The 22,500-nt window shown below is 46.1% G+C and overlaps 1 protein-coding gene across 1 annotated transcript in view; it reads left to right on the top strand.

Annotated features, from left to right (window-relative positions):
- Positions 1-22,500, top strand: part of kcnip3a (Kv channel interacting protein 3a, calsenilin) — a 66,745-nt gene that overhangs the window by 17,992 nt on the left and 26,253 nt on the right. Inside the window, exon 2 of the mRNA XM_062544092.1 lies at positions 11,879-12,053. Within this exon, the coding sequence (XP_062400076.1) occupies positions 11,879-12,053 (175 nt within the window). The remainder of the gene's footprint in view (positions 1-11,878; positions 12,054-22,500) is intronic.

The raw sequence follows: 22,500 nt of genomic DNA, 5'->3' as shown, positions 1-22,500 counted from the left end.
AGCCAACAGCTACCATTGCAGTGAGAGGAAGATGAAGAGTGAGGATGAGGATGAGAGGGGGAGCCCACAGAGGAAGATGGGTAGGGAGAGGAAGATGAAGATAGAGATGAGAGGAAGATGAAGGGAGATGGGTAGGGAGAGGAAGACGATGATGGAGATGAGAGGAAGATGAAGGAAGATGGGTAGGGAGAGGAAGATGATGATGAGGATGAGAGGAAGATGAGGAGGGAGAGGAAGATGATGATGGAGATGAGAGGAAGATGAAGGAAGATGGGTAGGGAGAGGAAGACGATGATGGAGATGAGAGGAAGATGAAGGAAGATGGGTAGGGAGAGGAAGATGATGATGAGGAGGATGATGAGGAGAGGGGGAGCCCACAGAGGGAGATGGGTAGGGAGAGGAAGATGAAGATGGAGATGAGAGGAAGATGAAAGGAAGATGAGTAGGGAGAGGAAGATGAAGATGGAGATGAGAGGAAGATGAGTAGGGAGAGGAAGCTGATGAGGATGAGAGGAAGATGAAGGAAGATGAGTAGGGAGAGGAAGATGATGATGGAGATGGAGGTAAAACTGAGGATCAGTAAAACAATAATGTAGAGTAATGTGATTGCAAGTGCAAAATGCAACATTTGTTAACGGATAGATGTATTTCACAATGGCCATACTATATGCACTTACATTACCATATGCATTTGGATATACATTACAGTTGGACATACATAACAGTTGTTTAGCATACGCATTTGGACATATAGTACAGTTATTTCACAATGGCCATACTATATGCACTTACATTTACCATATTTGACCGTATATGCACTAACATTAACCATATGCATTTGGACTTGCAGTACATTACAGTTGTTTACTATATGCATTGGCTACACTGGCTTGTGAGTCGTCTCCATGTAGAGTAATAGATGAGGAGGCTCATGTGAGTTCAGCTCCTCCGTCAACTCCACTAGTTATGGCAGCTATATGGCCTCCTGCTGAACACTGCAGGAGATGCATTAACCACCGTTTGGGGAGGGAGGTGTGTGTGTGTGTGTGTGTGTGTGTGTGTGTGTGTGTGTGTGTCTGTGTGTGTGTGTGTGTGTGTGTGTGTGTGTGTGTGTGTGTGCATGTGTGTGTGTGTGTGTGTGTGTGTGTGTGTGTGTGTGTGTGTGTGTGTGTGAGAGAGAGACAGAGAGTATGTGTGTGTGTGTCTGTATGATGGGGCGGGGTGAGGGCTTGGAGAGAGGGGGGTACCCCCATCAGACTGGGACAGACACGCTCCATGCCTGACTGCATCCCCTGTTTCCCCCGATGAAGAGAGAGAGAACAAAGGATGAGATCTTCTGATGAAAGGAGGGGTGGAGTTATTCCCCACCTTCACATGTGGTACTTATGTAATACATCTCTCTGCTAACTCACACTCTGCCCTCTCCCTTTTGCACTCTCTCCTTCTCTCTCTCCTTCTCTCTCTCCCTCACTCTCTCTCTCCCTCCCTTTCTCTCTCACTCCTTCTCTCATCTCTCTTTTCCCTAGTCCTCATACTCATGCTCTCCTCCGCATTCGTTGGCACTCTTACTCGCTCTCTCTAACGCATTCCCCTAATGATCTCTCTCTCTCTACCTTTATCTCTCTCCCTCTACTTCTCTCTCTCTCTTTCTCTCTCTGTCTCTCTCGTTCTCCGATTCTGTGAAATGAACAGAAATAGTTATGCTAATGCATTCCAAGTAAAGTGTGTCCACTCCCTCCCTCCCTCCCTCTTCTCCTGTTCTTTCCATCTGCCCTCTCTCTCTATCCACCCCTCTCTCTCTCTTTCTCTCTCTCTCTCTCCCTCTCTCCCTTTTTCCCTCTCTCTCACCATCGTCGTCTCCTCCTTGCCTCTTGTGACACTCCAAGATTCATTAGTTTAATTGTCTTCCATTTTTCTTCAAACCAAATCTGTTCTCATTTTTTAAATCCCTTTCCCCTCCCCTACAATCTCTTCGCCTCAGCTCTCCCTCCATTAAAGAGGAGTGAGTGGGAGTGTGGTCAGATTGTGTGTGTGTGTGTGTATGTGTGTCTATGTGTGTATGTGTGTGTGTGTGTGTATGTGTGTGTGTGTGTGTGTGTGTGTGTGTCTTCCTCTCCTCAATAAAGTACATAGAACGCGCTCAACTCTATTTAAGCTGACTGGGTGCTTGTGCCCATACAGAATAAATCAAAGAAAGCGAGAGTACAGCCCTCCTAGTCATATAACTTTTTTTCCTTATTCTTGCCTGTGACCAGACGTTTCGGGGTTCTCCCTTCTTCAGTGTCAGGCAATACTCTCCTCCTCATCCCTCACTCAGATCCCAGGTGTGTGTCTCTCATCCTCTGCCTCCTCCCTCTTACCGCCCCTCTCTTCATCCTCTCTCCTTTCCTCTTTTATCCTCATCCTCTCTTTCCTCCTCTCCTCTCCTCTCCTCTCCTCCTACCTCTCCTCTCTCCTCTCCTCTGTCTTCATCCTCCCTCTCCTCCTCCTCCTCCCCCTCTTCTCTCCTCTCCTCTCCTCTCTCCTCTGTCTTCATCCTCTCCTTCCCCTTCTCACCTCACTCCACTTGTGGTCTGTGCTCTTCCTCTGATCCTGGCTAAGTGAGAATATCAGGAATATTAGGAATGTTAGTGGGAATGTCCACACTCCCTCAGTGGTTCTGAAAGTGACCTCTTACAGTGTGGAGGAGGCTCTCATGATGGCCAATAGGGTACCCTGCATGTTAATAGGTCAGAGTGAACATGAGGGCCATTCTGGGAATGGTTGCTGGTTAAGAGGCTTCTATATGATGACCAGTGGGCTATGCTGCATGTTAATAGCCCAGTGTGGACATGAGGGCCATTCTGGGAATGGTTGCTATTTAGATGCTCCTAGTGTAGGCTATATGGTGGCCAATGAGATACTCTGCATGTTAATAGGTCAGTGTGGACATGAGAGCAGTGGTTGCTGGTTGCTCGTGTGATGGCCAGTGGCTGGTGGGATGCTCTGCATGTTAATAGGCCCTGCTCCTCTAAGGCTCTCATTAGCCAGACACTCACAGCTGAAGGGCTGCCGGCATGAGTCCCACACGGAGCAGACACACGAGCAACCCTTCCCACAATGCATCAGTGTTTCTCCTGAGCAGGTGCGCAGATCCATACCAGATCCACCCCAGCGCAGAGTTGATCTGTGTAGCTCTCTGTCTCCTACAGTATCTCAGTGTTTCACTATCATGGTAAATGGTAAATGGTAAAGCGCTTTACATATCATGCCTCACATTCACCCATTCACACACCGATGGCAGAGGCTGCCATGCAAGGCGCCAATCTGCTCAACGGGAGCACTGGGGTCAGGTGTCTTGCTCAAGGACACTTTGACAAGGTCAGGAGGAGTTGGGCTCGAACCAGCAACCTTCCAGTTACTGGACGACTCCTCTACCTCCTGAGCCACTGCCGCGTCTAGTAATAGTACATAGCTTTATTGTTCCCGTGGGGCAGTTGGGGTTGTGGCACAGATGCCAGTCACTTCATGACAGGACTTCAGACATATGACACAAACAAGTAGTAGTCCATACATCAGACACCAACAGACACAACATACATACTGTACATAACAACAGAACTGGTGGTGTAGTCTACGTGATACACAGGACTACACAGTATGCCCTTCTTACCTATACCTTCACCTTCATAGTATACCCACCTCAAATAGACAAGGATATGTATTATCATTTGGGGTTGATCACAGTATATCCACTACTGATAACTAGACTACACCACTACACAGAACATATACACTACACTTCAATACACTGCGTCTGGCTCAGATCTATAGCCTCTGATGATGTCAGTATCTCCCACAATGCATCAGTGTTTTCACCTCGACACAGCACAACTGAAGAGTGTTCTTGTGTGAGTTTAGAAGCGATGACAACTTTGCGTCCTTCAGCTGACAGGACCGGCTTTTCGTAGCGTTTGTTGCTGAAGTAGGTGACTGAAATACAGTACAAAGCAAGCAGAACATTTGGACCAACACAAACATTTTCATGTCTAGTGATCCTGTACATTTCAAGCACTTAAACAATAACAACTTCAGTGTCTTACAGCTTAGACAGACAGAGCTACTGTATAGGCACCGTTCAATCAGACCTACTGTGTGAACAGTATTCTTTTGGCAGCCTTCCCTTATATGTGGCATGTTAGATCATGTAAATATCACCTGTGTGTCTCTCTCTGTGTGTGTGTGTGTGTGTGTGTGTCTGTCTGTCTGACATGTAAGTATTTTAAGCTCTCAGATTTTAATAGAATTATGCACAGAGCAGACCACATCTCCATAGCGACACAAGAAGGCACTGAGCGTGTCTGTTTTTCCCACGATGCACTGCGGCTGCATGCGGAATGGGAGAAGGACACAGGAGTCAGTGAAAGTCTCCACATTTCAGAGGAAACTTTTGCACGCCCACACACTGGGCTAATTATAATGCCACTGTGTGCTCCATACTGTGTTTCTCTCTCGTTCGTTTCTCTGTGTTCTTTATTGTCCCTTCTCTGTGACAAGCCGGGGTGGACTACAGCTAACAGAGGCAGCCGACCGGCCGCAGGGGAATAGGGACTAACTGTGGGTAGGCACAATTTGTATGTGTGTGGTGTTGTCTACCACTCCAAAACCAATCTGACGGTTTGTGAAATCAGAGCTCCCTGCAGTGCCACAGATTAGAACTGAAAAGGAATCAATGCTTTCAAGTTTCATAGAAGCGTTTTATTTACTGTAGGAGAAAACAGTTACTTACGGTAGGAGAGTAACATTGTCACTTCACTTGCATTCAATAGCAGATTCCTTTTTAAAAGTCTCTCCAGAACTCTGCGATCAGAACACATTATTAAGTCTCCCCTGGTGTCCAGAGACTCACTCATGTCATCCTTCTCCTCAGATGAGGCGTTCTCTCTCCGGGCCCTATGGGAACCTACTGATTGCAGATCAGCTGATCTGCCTTGCATCATCTTACATCATACTTCTGTTCAGCTTCTATAGGGAGATTTTAATGTCTATCATTCCCTCAGAATGACAGGGTTCTAACTGCATTCTGAGTAGTTCTGACATTGAGTTCTGAGCTTGAGAATAGAGTGCGTAAAAAAAAAAAAAGTCACGTTGTCCTGGCAACACGATTTACAGTTCTAAACAACCGAACTGCAAATGGCATTTTCTATCGCCTCACTGTGTTGTTTCTTTCAAAATGAAAAAAAAAAAGCGGTGAAAATAACTACCATGTCGAGGCGTTCATGTATTCTACTGATGTATTACATGTTCAAGGAAAAGCTTGCGCTAGCATGAAAAACAAAGTGTATAATGTAATGGTAAAATGGGCTAATCTATGATTACATATAGTTAGCTAATGTCAACTCGTCAACTTTATAATTCTAAGGGGATGATAATATAAGTAATGCAGGAAAAGGCCCTGGCCAATGGGTCCCTATCTGGTGTAGTCAGCAGCATCCAATCACCTTCCTTGTCAAGTTCATCAGCAGTTATATTATAGATTACAACCAGCATATACCTGTTATTACACATCTTATTACATTCTTATTACACATTCTACTGGCTGCCAGACGTGTGTCTGAGTGCGTGTGTGTGTGTGATTCATCCTCTGTTGAATTACAGTACATTGACATTTTCTGTTGCTTTCTTTGGTCCATTCTCTGTCCTCTCCGATGTCCCAGCTTGTTCCCTGTGTGTGTGTGTGTGTGTGTGTGTGTGTGTGTGTGTGTGTGTGAGTGTGCATGTGTGCGTGCGTGCGTGCGTGCATGTGTGTGTGTGTGTGTGGATCACGCTGTTTTTTCTTTCAGTGCTGAATGAATGTCAGCGAGAGGTAGAGAGCATTTCCCACTGTGTGTGTTAAGTGCAGTACTGAGTATATTAAGTGTGTGTGTGTGTGTGTGTGTGTGTGTGTGTGTGTGTGTGTGTGTGTGTGTGTGCGAGCGCACATGGTGCATGTGTGTGTGTGTTTGTGGGTGCGTGTGTGTGTGTGTGTGTGTGTTTTAGTGTGTGTGTGTGTGTGTGTGTGTGTGTGTGTGTGTGTGTGTGTGTATGTATGGTGTGTGTGCATGTGGCATGCGGCGTGTATGTGTGTGTATGTGGTGTGTGTGTGTGTGTGTGTGCCCCCCTCTGACAGGCTGCTCTGCTGGCCAGAGAGGTTGAATGGGAGCCGTAGGTGCCTCTGGTCCCCGGTGTTCAGCTTAGCTCCAGCGCGGCGGCCATCTTTTATTGATGTGATTTTTACAGCGCAGCTCTGAATTATTGAGCCCCAGCCAGGGGAGCGAGGACAGCCCAGACTCTGGACTCAGACAGCTCAAAAAGCCCTACTTCTGGGGAACAGGGGAGAACGGAGCTAGTCTTGCACTATCACCAATTGTTCTCGAGAGAGGATGAGGAAGGAAAGACACCCAAAACAAACAAACAACCCCTCAAATAAACAAACAAATAAATATGCTATAAAAACAAACAGGAGGTGGAGTAGATGTGAGGTGGCTCTGGACACAGAGGGTTGAGATGGAGCAGCTGATGGAGGGGTGATGGAAACGAGGGCACTAAGTGAATCTCTTACGGTCAGTAAGCACTCACAAACACAAACAACAAAAACAACAACAGAAGCTCTAAAGAGATGCTCTAGAAATCTGCCAGGCCAGATAACATCCTGATGTAGAGTAATGCTCACTAGTATTCATCCACAAAGAAATAGACCCACATCAGGGGCAGTGTTGGATAATTACATTATGGGTTATCAATAGACCATCACTCTGTAAAGCGCCATGAGACATGTGTAATGTTTTGGTGCTCTATGTGAAATTAAATTGAAAATGAAATAGATCATCAAATATGGCAATATATTGGATAATATTATGGGTTAATCTGTATCAGTTAAAGGTTCATATCTCTGCAATGCCAAAATATCAATATACTCAGTTGAGTTCACTTAATAGTGACTGGGTGCTGAATTTGGGGTGCCAGAGACCAGTTTGAGCCCCTGACTGGACTGTGGTCTAACTTCATACTTTTTAGTCATGTGTATTTGTTATCTTATCATCCTGTTTACGTTGAAGCGTATGTTTTGTGTGGTGTCAAGCTACTGGGACCTTGAATGGGTCAATAAAGTATCTATCTATCTATCTACAGTATCTATCTATCTATCTGTCTGTCTATCTGTCTATCTATCTATCTGTCTATCTATATCTAATTGGTGGATGTTCAGGTAGAGGCAGATACTCCTTTTACAATGGACATTTTGGAGCAGGCATTCCTATGCTGATGTGTGTTGTTGTGCACTTGTGTGTCTGTCTATTTGTCTGTTGTTGTACTGTCTGTTTGCGCGTGGTTGGATCAGAACCACTCTTCCCTCCTGTTTGGAAGATGTTTGTATGACACACAGATGTCAGTATGATAGCTAATTATTTGTCTTCAGGCAAACACATATTTTTAATTGAACATGGGCTGTTGGCACATCTGTTTGTCTATTTGTCAGTCTGAACACTCACTAAACTGAAAGGTAATTTAAAATGAATTCTGATGAAAGATCGCCTCACTGATTCCTAGCAGATGACTATGGTGTAAAACACTCTTTAATGGAACACTTTATTGATGGGGATCTGTACTTTTCAGCAAGTGAAGTTTCAATTCTCTCTGTCCGCCTTGCTCTCTGTCCCCCCAAACGCAATCTTCTCAATACCGCGAGTGCGCACACACACACACACACACACACACACACACACACACACACACACACACTCTCTCTCTCTCTCTCTGTCTGGACTGAGATTCATAGAAGGTCATTTTTAAATTTCACACTTTTGCGATTCTGTCTCTCTCTCTCTGCATTCCTCCACTGTTCCTGAATCATTCAGAGGAGTGTTATCCATCTCTCTCTCTCTCTCTCTGCATTCTCTTTCTCCACACCTCCTCCTTCTTCATCCTGTCTTTTTATAAGCCCTTAGTTCTGGCCTGTCTGGCGTCCTCGCCCTCACAGATTATTCCCAGCCTCTCCCAGGCTCTCTCTGATTCACCAGGAGCCGGAGGAGTCGGTCCACCCACCCAGAGCCGTCTGGGCGCCCCAGACAGCAGACGCCACCGCTGGACTCTTTCATCTGTGAGCCGCCGCGGCCTCGCGGAGAGTGGAGAGTGGAAGCAGTAGGTCAGACGAGTGTACTGCAGCTTTGATGAGAAGCCGTCAGGGATGAGATGCTGCCACCGCACACACACTGCCTGTAGTATACTGCGCGCTCCACACGCTAGTACACTCAAGCTGCTGAACACAGGGCACGGATGAGATGAGAAGAGATGAGGTGAGGTGAGGTGAGGTGAGAAGAGAAGAGAAAAGAAGAGAAGAGAAGAGAAGAGAAGAGAAGAGAAGAAATGTTAAGACAAGAGAAGAGATGAAAAGATAAGAGAAGAGAGGAGAAGAGAAGAGAAGAGATGAGATGAGATGAGAGACTGAGATGGGATGAGAAGAGAAGAGAAGAAAAGAGAAGAGAAGAGAGACTCAGATGAAAACTCAGAGATTAGATGGGAGACTGAGATGGGAGATTTAGACATGAGATAGGAGACTCCCAGATTGGACAGGAGACTCAGATGGGAGACAGACTGAGACTGACTCAGCGATGTTCGGCTCACAAGGACGGAGCTTCAGCTCTGCTTTGATCCCAACGCTGAATCACAAGCAGGAGACTCTTATTGGATAACTACATGTTGTGCAGACATGAAGAGAATTTAAGATCTGATGGTCTGGTGCTTAAAACACTCCGGAGTGAAGAAACAAACAGTAATAAGCAAACACAAATACACACACACACACACACACACACACACACACACACACACACACACACACACACATTTTTACCTTTTGGATGACAGGTGTGATAGATGCCCAATAAGTTTGCTCTTGATGTATATCAAGTGTGTATTGTGATGGATAGCACACAAACATTCTCTCCAGGAGATAACTTGTGGTGTAAAGTTGCACAGTGTCTCTGTCCACAAACCAAACACTAAGGTAACATCAGCTGATACTGTATACTTCACAAATAACGTAATCAAGTGTCAACATTGTCTCGTACAAATCATGACAACAGAAATGTCAGATAGCTGAATATTCTGTTTGGTGCTCCCTTCAATTAAACTTTCTGCAAAGACTAGAGTCTGTTCCATTTCTCCCCACTTAAATCATCCAGTTAGTTTCCACTGCCCTCCACAGTAAAGTCCACTGCATGAGGAAAGTGGGGGTGAAGATTTTTCCCTATGAAATTGGACATCACTACAGTATATGTATCTAGCGAAATTTTTCAGTGTGCAAACCACTCCAGCCTTTTCTTGGTAGTGGATCGCAAACAAAGATTTGTTCCGATATTAGTTGTTATGTGAAGTTCGCAGCTTTCACAAAGCAATCACTGATAAAACGTCAGCTGATGTTCCCAAAATATTGTATAGGCTAGATAGCTATATCACCTTACACAAACCATGGCAACAGAGCGTGTCATTCATTTTACTCTTACATCACTGCAGCCCCGGACAGGGCCGAGTGTATCAGTGTCCGTCTGCTGTCCGAGCATCTGTGGACGGGCGAGGTCAACAGTAATCTTTTTTTCTGGGAAGCCGTCAACATCAACGGCGACATAATATTTAATCTGTCGGGATGCCAGAAGGGCTACAGATGCTTATTCTGTTCATTCACCGAAGTTTGTATCAGTGCAGCTGAAGCTCACAGCAGGGACGAGAGTTAACAGATGGACTCTGTTTAAATGTATTCACCGGGCCCTCCTGAGCGAAAGCTGAATATGGTGTCTGAGACAGAGTGTGTTTATATGGTTGGCTAAGCGGAGTGTGTTTTTATGGCTAAATGAGCACGATTCACAGGAGGACTGAATGCAAGGACCCTGATAAAGACCTTGTTTGTAAACAGCAGCAAAGTGTAGAAGTGTGACCGCATCATTTGTGTGTAATTGTTCTGCTAACTGAGAGCTCACAAACAGAATTTTAAGGAAATCACAAAGTTAGTTTTGATTTTTTTACTGCTTTATCTTTTTAAATAACTTCTTGATCACATGATCAAGCTGCTGTAGACCCACCCACGCCCCCTTTGGAGAACACACACAAACACACACACACACACACACACACACATAGATACACACACACACATCCTTCTCCTAATTTTAGATTTTCGAGATTCCCCTCTGATATGAATCATATTTATCATCATAACCGCAAGGCGGAACGAAAACGCTCTTTGAAGTTTGACATTTTCCTCAATAGAAATGTCACCCGCCATCATGCGAGGTGGCTGCATTACTGGGTAACGAATGACTTAACTTCGGGCAAGTGAACACCGTCTGTGGCATTTATGGAAATTAGACGCCCAAGGGGGAGTTCTGGAATTGCAATCAGGCTCGATAGAGACAAATAGCATTAGAGGCAGAGGAGGAGTTCAGGGTGGGGGAGTGAAGATATTTTAAGGTTAGGTGTGAATATGAGCAGTGGGTTTTTATAGGAAATGAAACTCATTCTCTTACAGAGGTGGCATGCTATACAGAAAGGCTGGAGATAGCAATGTGGAGAAGCTCCTGGTACAAGCTGTGAAGACCCCCACTCACACACACACACACACACACACACACACACACACATACACACACACACAGCTGCCTCATCTGCAATTGGTCGGAATAGGCTCTGGCATGCTTGGTTGCATCACAATTAAGCTGCAGGGGCCAGACTCCCATTCTGTTCCTACTCCAAGGACACATTCAGACACACTCAGCCACCTCCATTCTAAGGACACACTCAGCCACCTCCATTCTAAGGACACACTCAGCCACCTCCATTTTAAGGACACATTCTGCCACCTCCATTCTGAGGACACATTTAGCCGCCTGCATAGGCTATATGCACAGAGGGTTTCAGGTACCTCATTTGTTTCCGGTGGAGTGTTAGCTCTGTGGTGACGACATCTTCTGTTGTATTTTGCTCCTCACTCCGGATCTCCAAACCATATTTTTACTCCTACACTGAAGATGTGGTGTTCCGAGGACAGATTCCTCCAGCCACCTCCATTCTGATTCCGAGGACAGACTCCTTTAGCCAACTCCATTGCCTCAGTTTTCATCTCCATATACCAGGCTGTGTGTCCCTATGTAAACTCAGAGTCTAATCTCACCTCCGTCACGTACAAGTCAAGTCATTTTATTTGTATCGAGTGCACCCCAAAGCGCTATACACACAAGTGCCGAACGGAGCGGCATAGTCGCCAGCGTACCCATGACATCAAGACATGAACAAACGAATTTACAAAATAACAAGATGACAGACAAAAGATGTCAGACGGAGTGACATAATCACCAGCGTACCCATGACACCAAGACATAGAAGACAGATAAACAAAAACCAAATAAATAGTAAACACTACGCCCATTTACTTGCTGTGCCTATTTCGCTCAGCCCTAATGTCAGCCTTGTTTTCCTGTGGTCATATCAGCACTTCAGACTGATCCCCAGTTCTGCCCTATCAGACTGCAGAGGCTGTTCACAGGATATTATCATAAAGGGGTCTCAAAGATATCTGTGATTTCTAAGAAGAAATCGCTTGATGTTAAAGATGGATATCTAGGGGTTTTTTTTATGAATGGCACAGCCCTTTTGGATTGAAGATTTTTTGGATATAAGAGTGTTTGCTTTGGATGTCTATGAAGATTAAATAATGTTAATGTTAATGAATTAGCCACAATGTTAACATTAATGTCAATAGTTTAATTTATGATAATGATAATGTTGGTAACTATGAACGCATTCCTGTAAAATTAAAGTGAATAAATAATTGCGTCATTATTAACCGCTCTCTGTCTCACGTCCCCAGGAGGATGGCAAGGTTGTTGACGGCAGTCTCCTGGGCGATGCCAACGGGATGGAGCCGGTGCCAGGGCGACAGAAGAACTCTGGGAAATGGCAGCGGCCGCGCTTCACCCGCAAGGCCCTGATGAGGTGCTGCCTGGTGAAATGGATCCTGTCCACCACCACGCCACAGGGACAAGGTAAGCAGGGGCAGGGATGGGTGTGTGCGTGCGTGCGTGTGTGTGTGTGTGTGTGTGTGTAAGATGCCCTGATGTGAGGTGCTGCTTAGTGAAATGGGTCCTGTCTACCACCACGCCACAGGGACAAAGTAAGCAAGGTCAGGGATGTGTGTGTGTGTGTGTGTGTGTGTGTGTGTGTGTGTGTGTGTGAGAAGGTCACATATCTGTAGGTGCTGCCTGTTGGGCCCCTATCAAAGCTACTTGGTCTGGGTGAGTGGGGGCAGGGATGGGATGTGTGTGTGTGTGTGTGTGTGTGTGTGTGTGTGTGTGTGTGTGTGTGTGTGTGTGTGTGTGTGTGTGTGTGTGTGTGTGTGTGTGTGTGTGTGTGTGTGTGTGTGTGTGTGTGTGTGTGTGATGGATGGAGAGAGAGAGAGAGGGTCCCCATCAAAGCTACTTGAACAAGGTCGGAGGGGTGGGGGTGGGTGTTGGATGGGAGACTCCACATCAAAATTTCCTTAAAGAACGTTACCGACAAAAGATGTGTTACCGAGGGGACCTTAGCAAGACCTTGTGAACGTCCTCGAGAGCAGGTTTTGCCACTGATAATACACAGATAATATCTGATCCCCGTGCTGAGTGTGGAACCCTTTTATTTGTCTAAATGTGACATGTGAGTTTTCAAAGGAACATACTCAGCCGACAAGTACAGTAAGCAGAGCTTCACACAACTCATTCAGCTGCACATTCAGCCTGTGGGATGACCGTGAAATGGGAAAATGGCTCCTTGCCCCGGGATTACCTCCTACAGATGGACTCGGCCCATGTCGCTCCGGCGCCTCCTCATCTGGGCCGGACCCGGGTCCGTCTGGAACCAGAGCCAACCGTGATGTGGGCAGAGCTTTCAGGAGCGTGGACTCAGGAGCGAGTCCTCCGCCTAAATAAATAAAGCCGTGTCTTCCCCAACCCCCGCTCACTCACTCGTCCCCCGTAGGATTAGGCATGGAGGGCTGGCAGATCGGCAGGCCAGGTTTCCCCCTCTCAGAGCTGCTGGCAGCATGCTGGTTGATTAAGACTACTGGACTGAGGACTGTCGAGTGTGTGTGTGTGTGTGTGTGTGTGTGTGTGTGTGTGTGGACTGTGCTTCATGGCTGGCTGCCCTTTATAGTGCCTGGGATGAACTCGCTTCTTTCTGGCTAAAGTGTGTGCTGTGTAGCCCGTATATGTACTGTATGTGTGTGTGTGTCTGTGTGTGTGTGTGTGTGTGTGTGTGTGTGTGCTCGTGCGTGTGTGTGCTTATATGTAGGTATTTATTTACCTATTTATTTATCTACTTATGTTTGGTTTATTTATGCATTTATCAGTGTGTTTAGCTGATGATTTTACCCAAAAGCAACTTACTTACACCAATTGCATGGGGAAATCTCCCTGGGTCACCTCAGGCTTAAATATCTTGCTCAAAGGCACAATGCTAGCAGTCGGGAGTCGAACCCACGACTGTTGTGGCTACTACACGCTAGACTGACTTCTCTCCTCTCAGAGGGTGGAGTGTGTGGAGTGTATTAGGAGTGTGTGCGATGTGTGTATGTAGTGTGTGTGGAATGTGTTAGGCTCGGGAGGTGCCACCTGAGTGCGTGAGCTTCAGAGAATCAGCGTGATGATGGATTACCCACGATGCCGAGCGGAGCAGAGCTACACTCCATTAGCTCCAGAGAGACACACACTGAAGCGGGTATGAGAGAGAGTGTAGTGTGTGTGTGTGTGTGTGTGTAGTGTGTGTGGAGTTAGCTCCAGAGAGAGACACTATGGAGCGGGTATAAGTGTGTGTAGTGTGTGTGTGTGTGTGTGGAGTGTGTGTGGAGTGTGTGTGGAGTGTGTGGGATTTGTTTTGTCTGAGGCCCAGAAGGTATGCGTAATGGAACTCAAAGTCTAGTCCAGTCCAGTGCAGCGTGCCGAGTTACGGAGCAGAGCCTCCTGAGTCTCCATTAGCTGCCCGGGCTGGAGCAGGGATCTACTGAGCTGCTCCCATCGTAATTAGAGACCTCAGTAATCAGACTGCACATGGCACAGGCTTACATGGACTATCTCCACCTGGGAATGTGTGACTCATTCTCTCTCTCTCTATCTCTCTCTCTCTCCCTCTCTCTCTCTCTCTCTCTCTCTCTCTCTCTCTCTCTCTCTCTCTCTCTCTCTCTCTCTCTCTCTCTCTCTTTCTCTCTCGCTCTCTTTCTCGCTCTCTCTCTCGCTCTCTCTCTCTCTCTGAATGTGTCTATGCGAATGAGTGTGTACAGTATGAGTGAAGGTGTGTGTGTGTGTGTGTGTATTAGCATGAGCTGTGGGAGGAGGTCAGTGAGTGATTTTGTATTCCAATGAGGGAGCTGCCCACACATCTATACAGATTTCACACACACACACACACACACACACACACGCACACACGCACACACGCACACACACACAGACACACACACACACACACATACACACCGATATCTATCTCTCCTCCCCCTCCTCCTCCATGGTGATTTTGTTGCTGACCTCAGCAGTCTTATCTCTTCCTGTGTGAGATGGCGATGTGATGACCAGTCCTGTAACCGTGACATGCTCGGCTCGCCTCATCGATTGGTTGCCTGGTCACCTGGGCCACACGCCCCTCGGACCGTAACTCTGCCTCGACCAGCGGAAACCGCACGGTCAGCAGGAAATGTCCGAGTTCACTGGGCCGTCTCTGATACTGAGAGAGAGAAGGAGCTACAGGATGGGGGTTGGGGGGGGGAGAGGGCGTAGAGGGGTGGGTGTGTGTCAGGACATTATTGTAATGCACCATTCCTCATGGAGAGCTGAATTTAAAGACCTCACAATTGATCATAATGTCAATGTGATTTCCTCACTGGAATCCCCCCGAGCTATCCATCTATCCGCCTGTCTGTCTATCTATCTATCTACTGTATCTATCTATCTATCTATCTATCTATCTATCTATCTATCTATCTATCTATCTACTGTATCTATCTACCTATATTGTATATCTATCTATCCATCTAATTTAGTTAGCAACACTTTGAGGTAGTCTAGAGAGTTATTATCAGAGAGCTGCAGAGAAAGACCAGTGACTGACTCTCCACTTGCCGTCTCTGGCCTTGTCCGTCACTGTGTAATGGTCCCACAGTAGGGTACAGTGAGTTTCTTTAGGTTCCCCATTGAAATAGGCCCTTCTGTGCCCTCTACTGGACTGAGAGTATATTGCATGTTGTTCTCACTATCCATTGTTTTGTGCTACAATGGCTTCCTCTAGTGGTGGAAAGAACGCACTATTCGTTTTTGAGGTCAAACTTTTTGGGTGCCAAGCACGTTGTTGTTTGTTGTTTTTATTTTTAGACTGGTGCATTGAGGAGAACGCTCTCTAGATTATTCTCCTTGTCTCTGTGCCTGAGTCTTCCACATGAGTGCAATGGGATGCCAAAGACTTGCTTTGGCTGCCCTTTGAGTTTTGCCACCAAGAAAATTATGTCCGATGATCGCTTGTCACTCAGTGTGTGTGTGTGTGTGTGTGTGTGTGTGTGTGTGTGTGTGTGTGTGTGTGTGTCGGGGGGGAAACACAATTCTTTCTTGAAGCATATCCTGTTCATGAAAACTGTGGAAGACCATTGTCTAGGAAGGTGTGGAGGCCAATACTTTAATTACATATATTATATATATATATATATAACATATATCACAGCGCTGCACATGTCTACATGCCTGAAATCAGACATGTACAAGGAGAGAGGCAAGAGTGACTGTGAAATAGAGGAGAAGAAATCTGGGAAGAGTGGACATGAAAAAGAGGAGAAGAAATCAGGGAAGAGTGGACATGAAAAAGAGGAGAAGAAAAGGAAGCATGGACACCAATGGCCGGCTGCTCTTGTTTATTTCTTTGTTTATCTTTCATAATGTAGCAGTTCTAGTTGTGGCATGATGTCAGCCCTTGTGTTGTTGTTTTGTCTGGTTGCTTTTGTTGTGTTGTGTGTGTTGGTGTTGTTTTGTTGACTGGTTGTTTGTGTTGGTGTTGTGTTCTGTGGTTGTATGTTGGTGTTGTTGTGATGTCTGGTTGGTGTTGTTGTGTCGTCTGGTTGTGTGTGTTGGTGTTGTTGTGTTGTCTGGTTGTGTTTGTTGGTGTTGTTGTGTTGTTGTTGTGTTGACTGTGGTCTAGCTCACTGAATGACGATCTGAGGAACAAAGGCGCTGTGGTCCTCTGAGAGGAGGCATCCCGTCTCCGTGACAACCAAACCATCCTCCACCCAGCCCTCAGTGACACACTGGGGTCAAGCTGAAACTTTAGAAGCTCCTCTTTCACTCGTTCTCCCTCCCTCTCTCTCTTTTTGTCCCTCACTGTCCCTCTCTCCCTCCCTCTCTCTCTCTCCCTCTTTCTCTCTCTCTCTCTCTCTTCAGCCTTTTTTCCTCTCTGTCCCTCACTGTCCCTCTCTCCCTCCCTCTCTCTCCCTCTCTCCCTCTCTTTCTCTCTCTCTCTCTCTTCAGCCTTTTCTCCTCTTTGTCCCTCACTGTCCCTCTCTCCCTCCCTCTCTCTCCCTCTCTCCCTCTCTTTCCCTCTCTCTCTTTCTTCAGCCTTTTCTCCTCTCTGTCCCTCACTCTGTCCATCGTCCTCTAGTCCGCTCTGCCTTTCTCTATTTCTGTGTTCCAAACACACACACACACACACACACACACACACACACATTATGACGTGTAGCTCCACGCCTCTGTTCTTTCCTCTCACACCCTCCCAAGCAGGGGGCCTGAAGGAAGAGCAGAGAAGAAGAGGAAGAGGAACGACAAAGAGGAAGAGGAGCAGCGGCGAAGAAGAGGAAGAGGAACGACAAAGAGGAGGAAGAGGAACAACGAAGAGCAGGTAGAGAAGAGGACAGAGAGATCTCCCAGTCGCACTTCACAGGAGTTCTGTAGGGGACGTAAGCATCTTTGGGAAGTGATAAGTTCTTGAGCTCTAACCACCCTGCCTTGGCTCTGCTGTACTGAGCAGGTCACTGCTTCCTGCCGGACCTGCCGGCCCTTTGCTGGACTTTACTTCGGATCTCTTGTTTCCTGCTGGACCGGTCAGCTTCTGCTGGACTTTTACCTCGGTTCTCTTGACAGACTGGAGAGGCTCTGGACTGGCGTTTCACGACATCGGAAGCTGTGAGTGACATCAGAGGTGTGTGTCTCCGCCCAGTGTGGACGTGTGTGTGTGGCGGCACATGTGCTCCTAGAGGCTCCCGCACGCTGGGGCTAATCCTCTGGCTCTCCCTGAGTCTCTGGCTGCTCAGACGCACAGCACAACGCACAGCAGAACGCCAGCAGCACGACTCGTCTCTGACTTTTTCCTGGTTCTGAAGGAATTCCTCCTCTTCTCTCCTCTCCGTTCTGTCTTCATCAACAGCAGCTTTTCTCTCAGTTGTTTTGCTTTTGAAACTTCGGTGCTTTTGAGCAGAGGTCCAGTGCTTTTGGTGACCGGGGCTGGAAGGTCATCGCGAGAGGTCAAAGGTGAAAGGTCAGGATGAACGAGTGCCGGACAGAGTGTCAGAGGGAGTTGGAGAAAGTTCTGCGCTGGTTTTTCGGGCTGTTTACTGGCACGTTCTCTCCAGGTATAGACAGACAGATTACACTTCCTCTCTCCCTCTCTCTCTCTCTCTCTCTCTCTCTCTCTCTCTCTCTCTTTCTCCTTCTCTCTCTATCCTTTACCTCTCCTTCTGACATCCATGCATCTCTCTAAGTACAGACAGACAGACAGATGACTCTTCCTCTCCATCTCTCTCTCTCTCTCTCTCTCTCTCTCTCTGTCCCTCTTCTTCTTTATCTCTCCTGACATCCATGCATCTCTCCATTTAAGTCTGTATCTTATAGCATTTCCCATTTTTGGTTTTGTATCTCATAGTCTTCTCTCCCTGGCGATTGCTGCTATCTCTGTCTCTCTGTCGATGTCTGTCTCTGATATCTCATTCTGTATTTCTACGGATCTATGTTTCTCATTCACTGGATTTTCTCTTCTTTCTCTGTGTCTGTCCATCATTGTGTCTGTGATATTCTGTCCGTCATGCCCTTGTTCTGTCTAGTTCACCTTCCTACTATTTCTTTTCCTTCAGTTCCTTATCCGCAAGCTTTTACTCAAGTGTTGTTTTCCATCATAGTCTTGTCTTATCAAGTCTCCTTTAGTTCTACCATTAAACTTAATGTGTAAATGTCTATGCTGCAATTCTAAATAAATGACAGCACTCTAGTCTTTGGGAGATCCTAGATGCATCCTGTAACTTGATATTAGAGAAACCCGTGGATCCTAAGTCTTTTCTCTTATAAATTAGAGTTAACCTTTCTTTCTTTTTAGTGGTGTGTGTGTGTGTGTGTGTGTGTGTGTGTGTGTGTGTGAGAGAGAGAGAGAGAGAGAGAGAGAGAGAGAGAGAGAGAGAGAGTGTGTGTGTGTGTGTGTGTGTGTGTGTGTGTGTGTGTGTGTGTGTGTGTGTGTCTGTGTCTGTGTCTAGAGTGACGTTTAATCTCTATGAGTTACCCTGACCAATAACTGTGGCCAAGAGTGCACTGTGACATGTAAGAATAATGCCCATATTGCAGTCAGAAACAGCAGTCCCAGACAAGACAGTGTCAGGGCCCATGTTCTGTAAGGCTCTTTGTGTCCTTGTGTTGTGACTTGTGACTCTCCTGTGCCTGTGAGTCTGTGCTAACAGAGCTAAAGCTAGCCAGATCAGAGCCATATCAGAACCCTATCACAGCCATATCAGAGCCATATCAGGGCCAGATCAAGGCCATATGAGAGCCAGATCAGAGCCATATCAGGGCCATATCAGAGCCAGATCCACTCCATAAGCACCCACCTACGATATAGTAAGAATAACATAGAAGGCAGTATATGAACAGTGGCAGTATGTGAACAGTATATGAACAGTGGCAGTATATACTGAATTAAGTATATACTGAACAGTGGCAGTATGTGAACAGTATAGGAACAGTGCTAATATGTGAACATTGCAGACAATGACTCAGTGCTGAGCCGTTGGATTCAGGGCCTGGGTGGTATTTCTGTTGTGTTGGCCATTTCCTGGTCTGTTTTACATGGGGCATCGATCACATGGTAACCAATCCCACATCAGGCCAGCTCCCAGCTACTGGGCTGGTCAGTGTGTGTGTGTGTGTGTGTGTGTGTACAGTATGTGTGGTCATAACAAACTGGGTCCTCCTAGTTTTCCCAAATAGGTCACAAAAGAATCTGCCATCATTGTCCAATCATTGTGCACAAGATTGCAGTGAACATTGAACAGGTTTGGAGGTGTTGTTTGGAGTAGATACCTACATTGTATAGTTTTATGTGTTATATAAGAAACCAATTAAAACTTTAAATCTAAGAATATTTCTCTTTCTCTCTTTCTCTTTCCTTTCCTCTCATTCTTTCTCTTACTCTCTCTCCCCTTACCTCGCTCCCTCTCTCCTCCCTCTCATTCTCCTTCTCCATCCCCCCCTCCTCTCTCTCTCTCTCTCTCTCTCTCTCTCTCTCTCTCTCTCTCTCTCTCTCTCCTCTCCCCCTCTCTCTCTCTGGAGCTGTGTAACTGTCCCTTGGCTGGTGTTTGCTAGACAGTAGGTGAAGCTCTCATCAGAAGGGATATTAGGGTAAGCTGAGGCACAAGAGGCTGCAGCATCCATACTGTACCACCTTTGGGCCTAGGTGGTCACAGGGTCCCCGGTTCGAATCCGGCCTGCGGTCATTTCCGGCTTGCGCTCATTTCCTAATCCCACTCCGTCTTTCTCTTCCTTATGCTTCATGTCTCTCCTGTCACTCACGTCCAAAAGATATGCTCTGAGAAGGACTGCTAGTCTCGGAATCGGCTTCATCCGCCTCTGTTTGTATTTTGCTTCAGATCGTCATTAGTACAGTATGTGTTTTGCTTCAGTCACTGTGTTGTTTGCTACAGTATATACAGTAGCTGTGTAGATGTGTCTGTGTTATACTGTAGTAAGTTGTGTATCAATGCGTTGTGAGTGTGTCTGTTACAGTAAGTCCTGTATCAATGTGTTGTGTGTGTGTGTCTGTGTTACAGTAAGTCCTGTATCAATGCATTGTGTAGGTGTGTCTGTGTTTAGCTCGGTCCCTGTCCTCCTGTATCTATCCACTTCCTTCAGCACCTCATTATGCTCCAATTCTGTCACTGCCATAAACACTGCCATGGAAGGGAATGTGTGTGTGTGTGTGTGTGTGTGTGTGTGTGTGTGTGCATGATGTTGTGCTGGAGCAGGAAGATGAATGTGGCGGCAGCTTCGGTGGCTCTCCTCGGGGGCCATGTCGTGTAGTGTAGTGTTGCCCTCTAATGGAGCCTCTTTGACGAAGACTACCCAGGGTCTGCATCGTGACTCTTACTCACATGTGTGTGTGTGTGTGTGTGTGTGTGTGTGTGTGTGTGTGTGTGTGTGTCTGTCTGTCTGTCTGTCTGTCTGTCTGTCTGTCTGTCTGTCTGTCTGTCTGTCTGTCTGTCTGTCTGTCTGTCTGTCTGTCTGTGTCTGTGTGTGTGTGAGTGTGGTCTGTGTGTGCGTGAGTGTGTGTGTGCGTGTCCGTGTGTGTGTGTGTGTGTGTCTGTGTGTCTGTATTATATGTGTGTGTTTACCCAACTGAAACAGAAGCACCCAGATGCGCTTGATTCAGAAGTGTGTTGGCAAACATAGCAAAGGTTTACAAACAGTTTTCTGAGTTTTCAGCGAATGTTTCCGCACATTTGCAAACAGTCTGCAGTGGTAGTTCTCCGAGAACATATCAGGCGTGAGCTTGATGAAGATAAGAATGCAATTACCATTGCAATGGAATGTTAACACCAAATTGTTCAAATGTAACTGTTCAAAGAAAACATGTCCATGATTGTTCGTCACTGTTTGCTCAATTTAAATGCTCCTCAGATGTAGAGCGCCTGTCTCGTCTGGCCTAGTGAAAGTGACGCAGTTCAGGGATTCAGAGCTTCCATTTTATTAAAGTTCTAGAACTTCCACGTATTACATTTCTAGAACTTCAACTGTATTAAAGTTCCAGAAGATCCAGTGGATTAAAGTTGTGGACCGACTCAAGCCGAGAGAGACTGCTTATTATAGTGTTATTAAACACCTCAGTCTTACTGACCCCTATCATATCAAACCCTACATGATAGCACACACACACACACACACACACACACACACACACTAATTGATCTGAATAAGCCCAAGTTGCCCCCCTGCAATAACCTGCCATTCCTTTTCCCAAAGCCAATATTACCCTAAAATAACCCCTTCTGACGTTCATAGAGAATAGAGAAGAAGTAATAAGACCTCGAGTGGATGGCGTGGGAGTGCTCTGATAGATCTTCATGATATGGGGAAAGAATGGAACACTACCCTCTTTTAAATATAAATATTCAAGCCTTGAATGATATTGCAGTGATATGCGTGAGTGATTATCATGTGAAAAGTTCGTCTGGAGGAGAGGGGAGTAAAGTTCATCAGAGATGAGAGAGTGACAGAGAGAGAGAGTCTGACTGAGAGAGAGAGAGAGAGAGAGAGAGAGAGAGAGAGAGAGAGAGAGTCTGACTGAGAGAGAGAGAGAGAGAGAGAGAGAGAGAGTCTGACGGGGAGATTTGATGAATCCCTCAGTGCCCTGCAGGAGTGCTAAAGGTTTATTTTAAACCCAGGAGCAGAGAGAGCGCTCACGCTGATAACATAGAAGCTGTGGACGGAGAAAGAGTCAGTCATGATGTCTTAAGTTTCAGTCTGTTTTAGGAATAAAAGATCAACTTATTTCCCTTCCCTATCTCCTTTTTTAAACTTGCCACTGAAGTATAGCACATGACAGTGAATTAGCCGACAGTCAACTGAAGTTCTTGTTACTCAATTTGTGCTGACAGTGTGAAATAGTATAGGACGTTTATGTGACGTGCAAATGTAAAGTCAGCGTTTAACAGTGTTTTGTCTTTAATAGTTTCAGTTACATGATGACTCTGCTTATGTTACAGCAGGCTTATGTTACACCTCAGCAAGCTTAGGTTGTATTGTATGATGTGTGAAGTGTTGAGCTGTGGCTCCCCCTGGTGGTGAAATGAAGTGATGATTATATACCTGTATTTCATGACATTTACAGTATACCATCACTATCTTAACAGCAGGTAATCTAGTGATGGCTCTAAGCACTGGATCTCATGCTTTTATAATAAGATAATCCATGTGAATCACTGTAGCAAAGAAAACATTCTTTTCACGCTTAAACAGTGGGGTGATGAAGTTGATCATCCTGTTAACATTGTAGTGTATGTTGTGTGTGGTGTCTTAAGCTGCTGGGACCTTGAATTTTCCCTTGGGGATCAATAAAGTATCTATCTATCTATCTATCTATCTATCTATCTATCTGTCTATGTTCTGATATCGTTGTCGTTCTGAGTCTTGTCGATGACTTCTTCATATCGGCCTCTTTGTTTCACTC

This window comes from Sardina pilchardus, chromosome 8 (assembly GCF_963854185.1).
Source record: "Sardina pilchardus chromosome 8, fSarPil1.1, whole genome shotgun sequence".
Lineage (NCBI taxonomy): Eukaryota > Metazoa > Chordata > Actinopteri > Clupeiformes > Clupeidae > Sardina > Sardina pilchardus.
The sequence above is the reverse complement of the archived record's forward strand: the minus strand, read 5'-3'. Positions and strand labels throughout refer to the sequence as shown.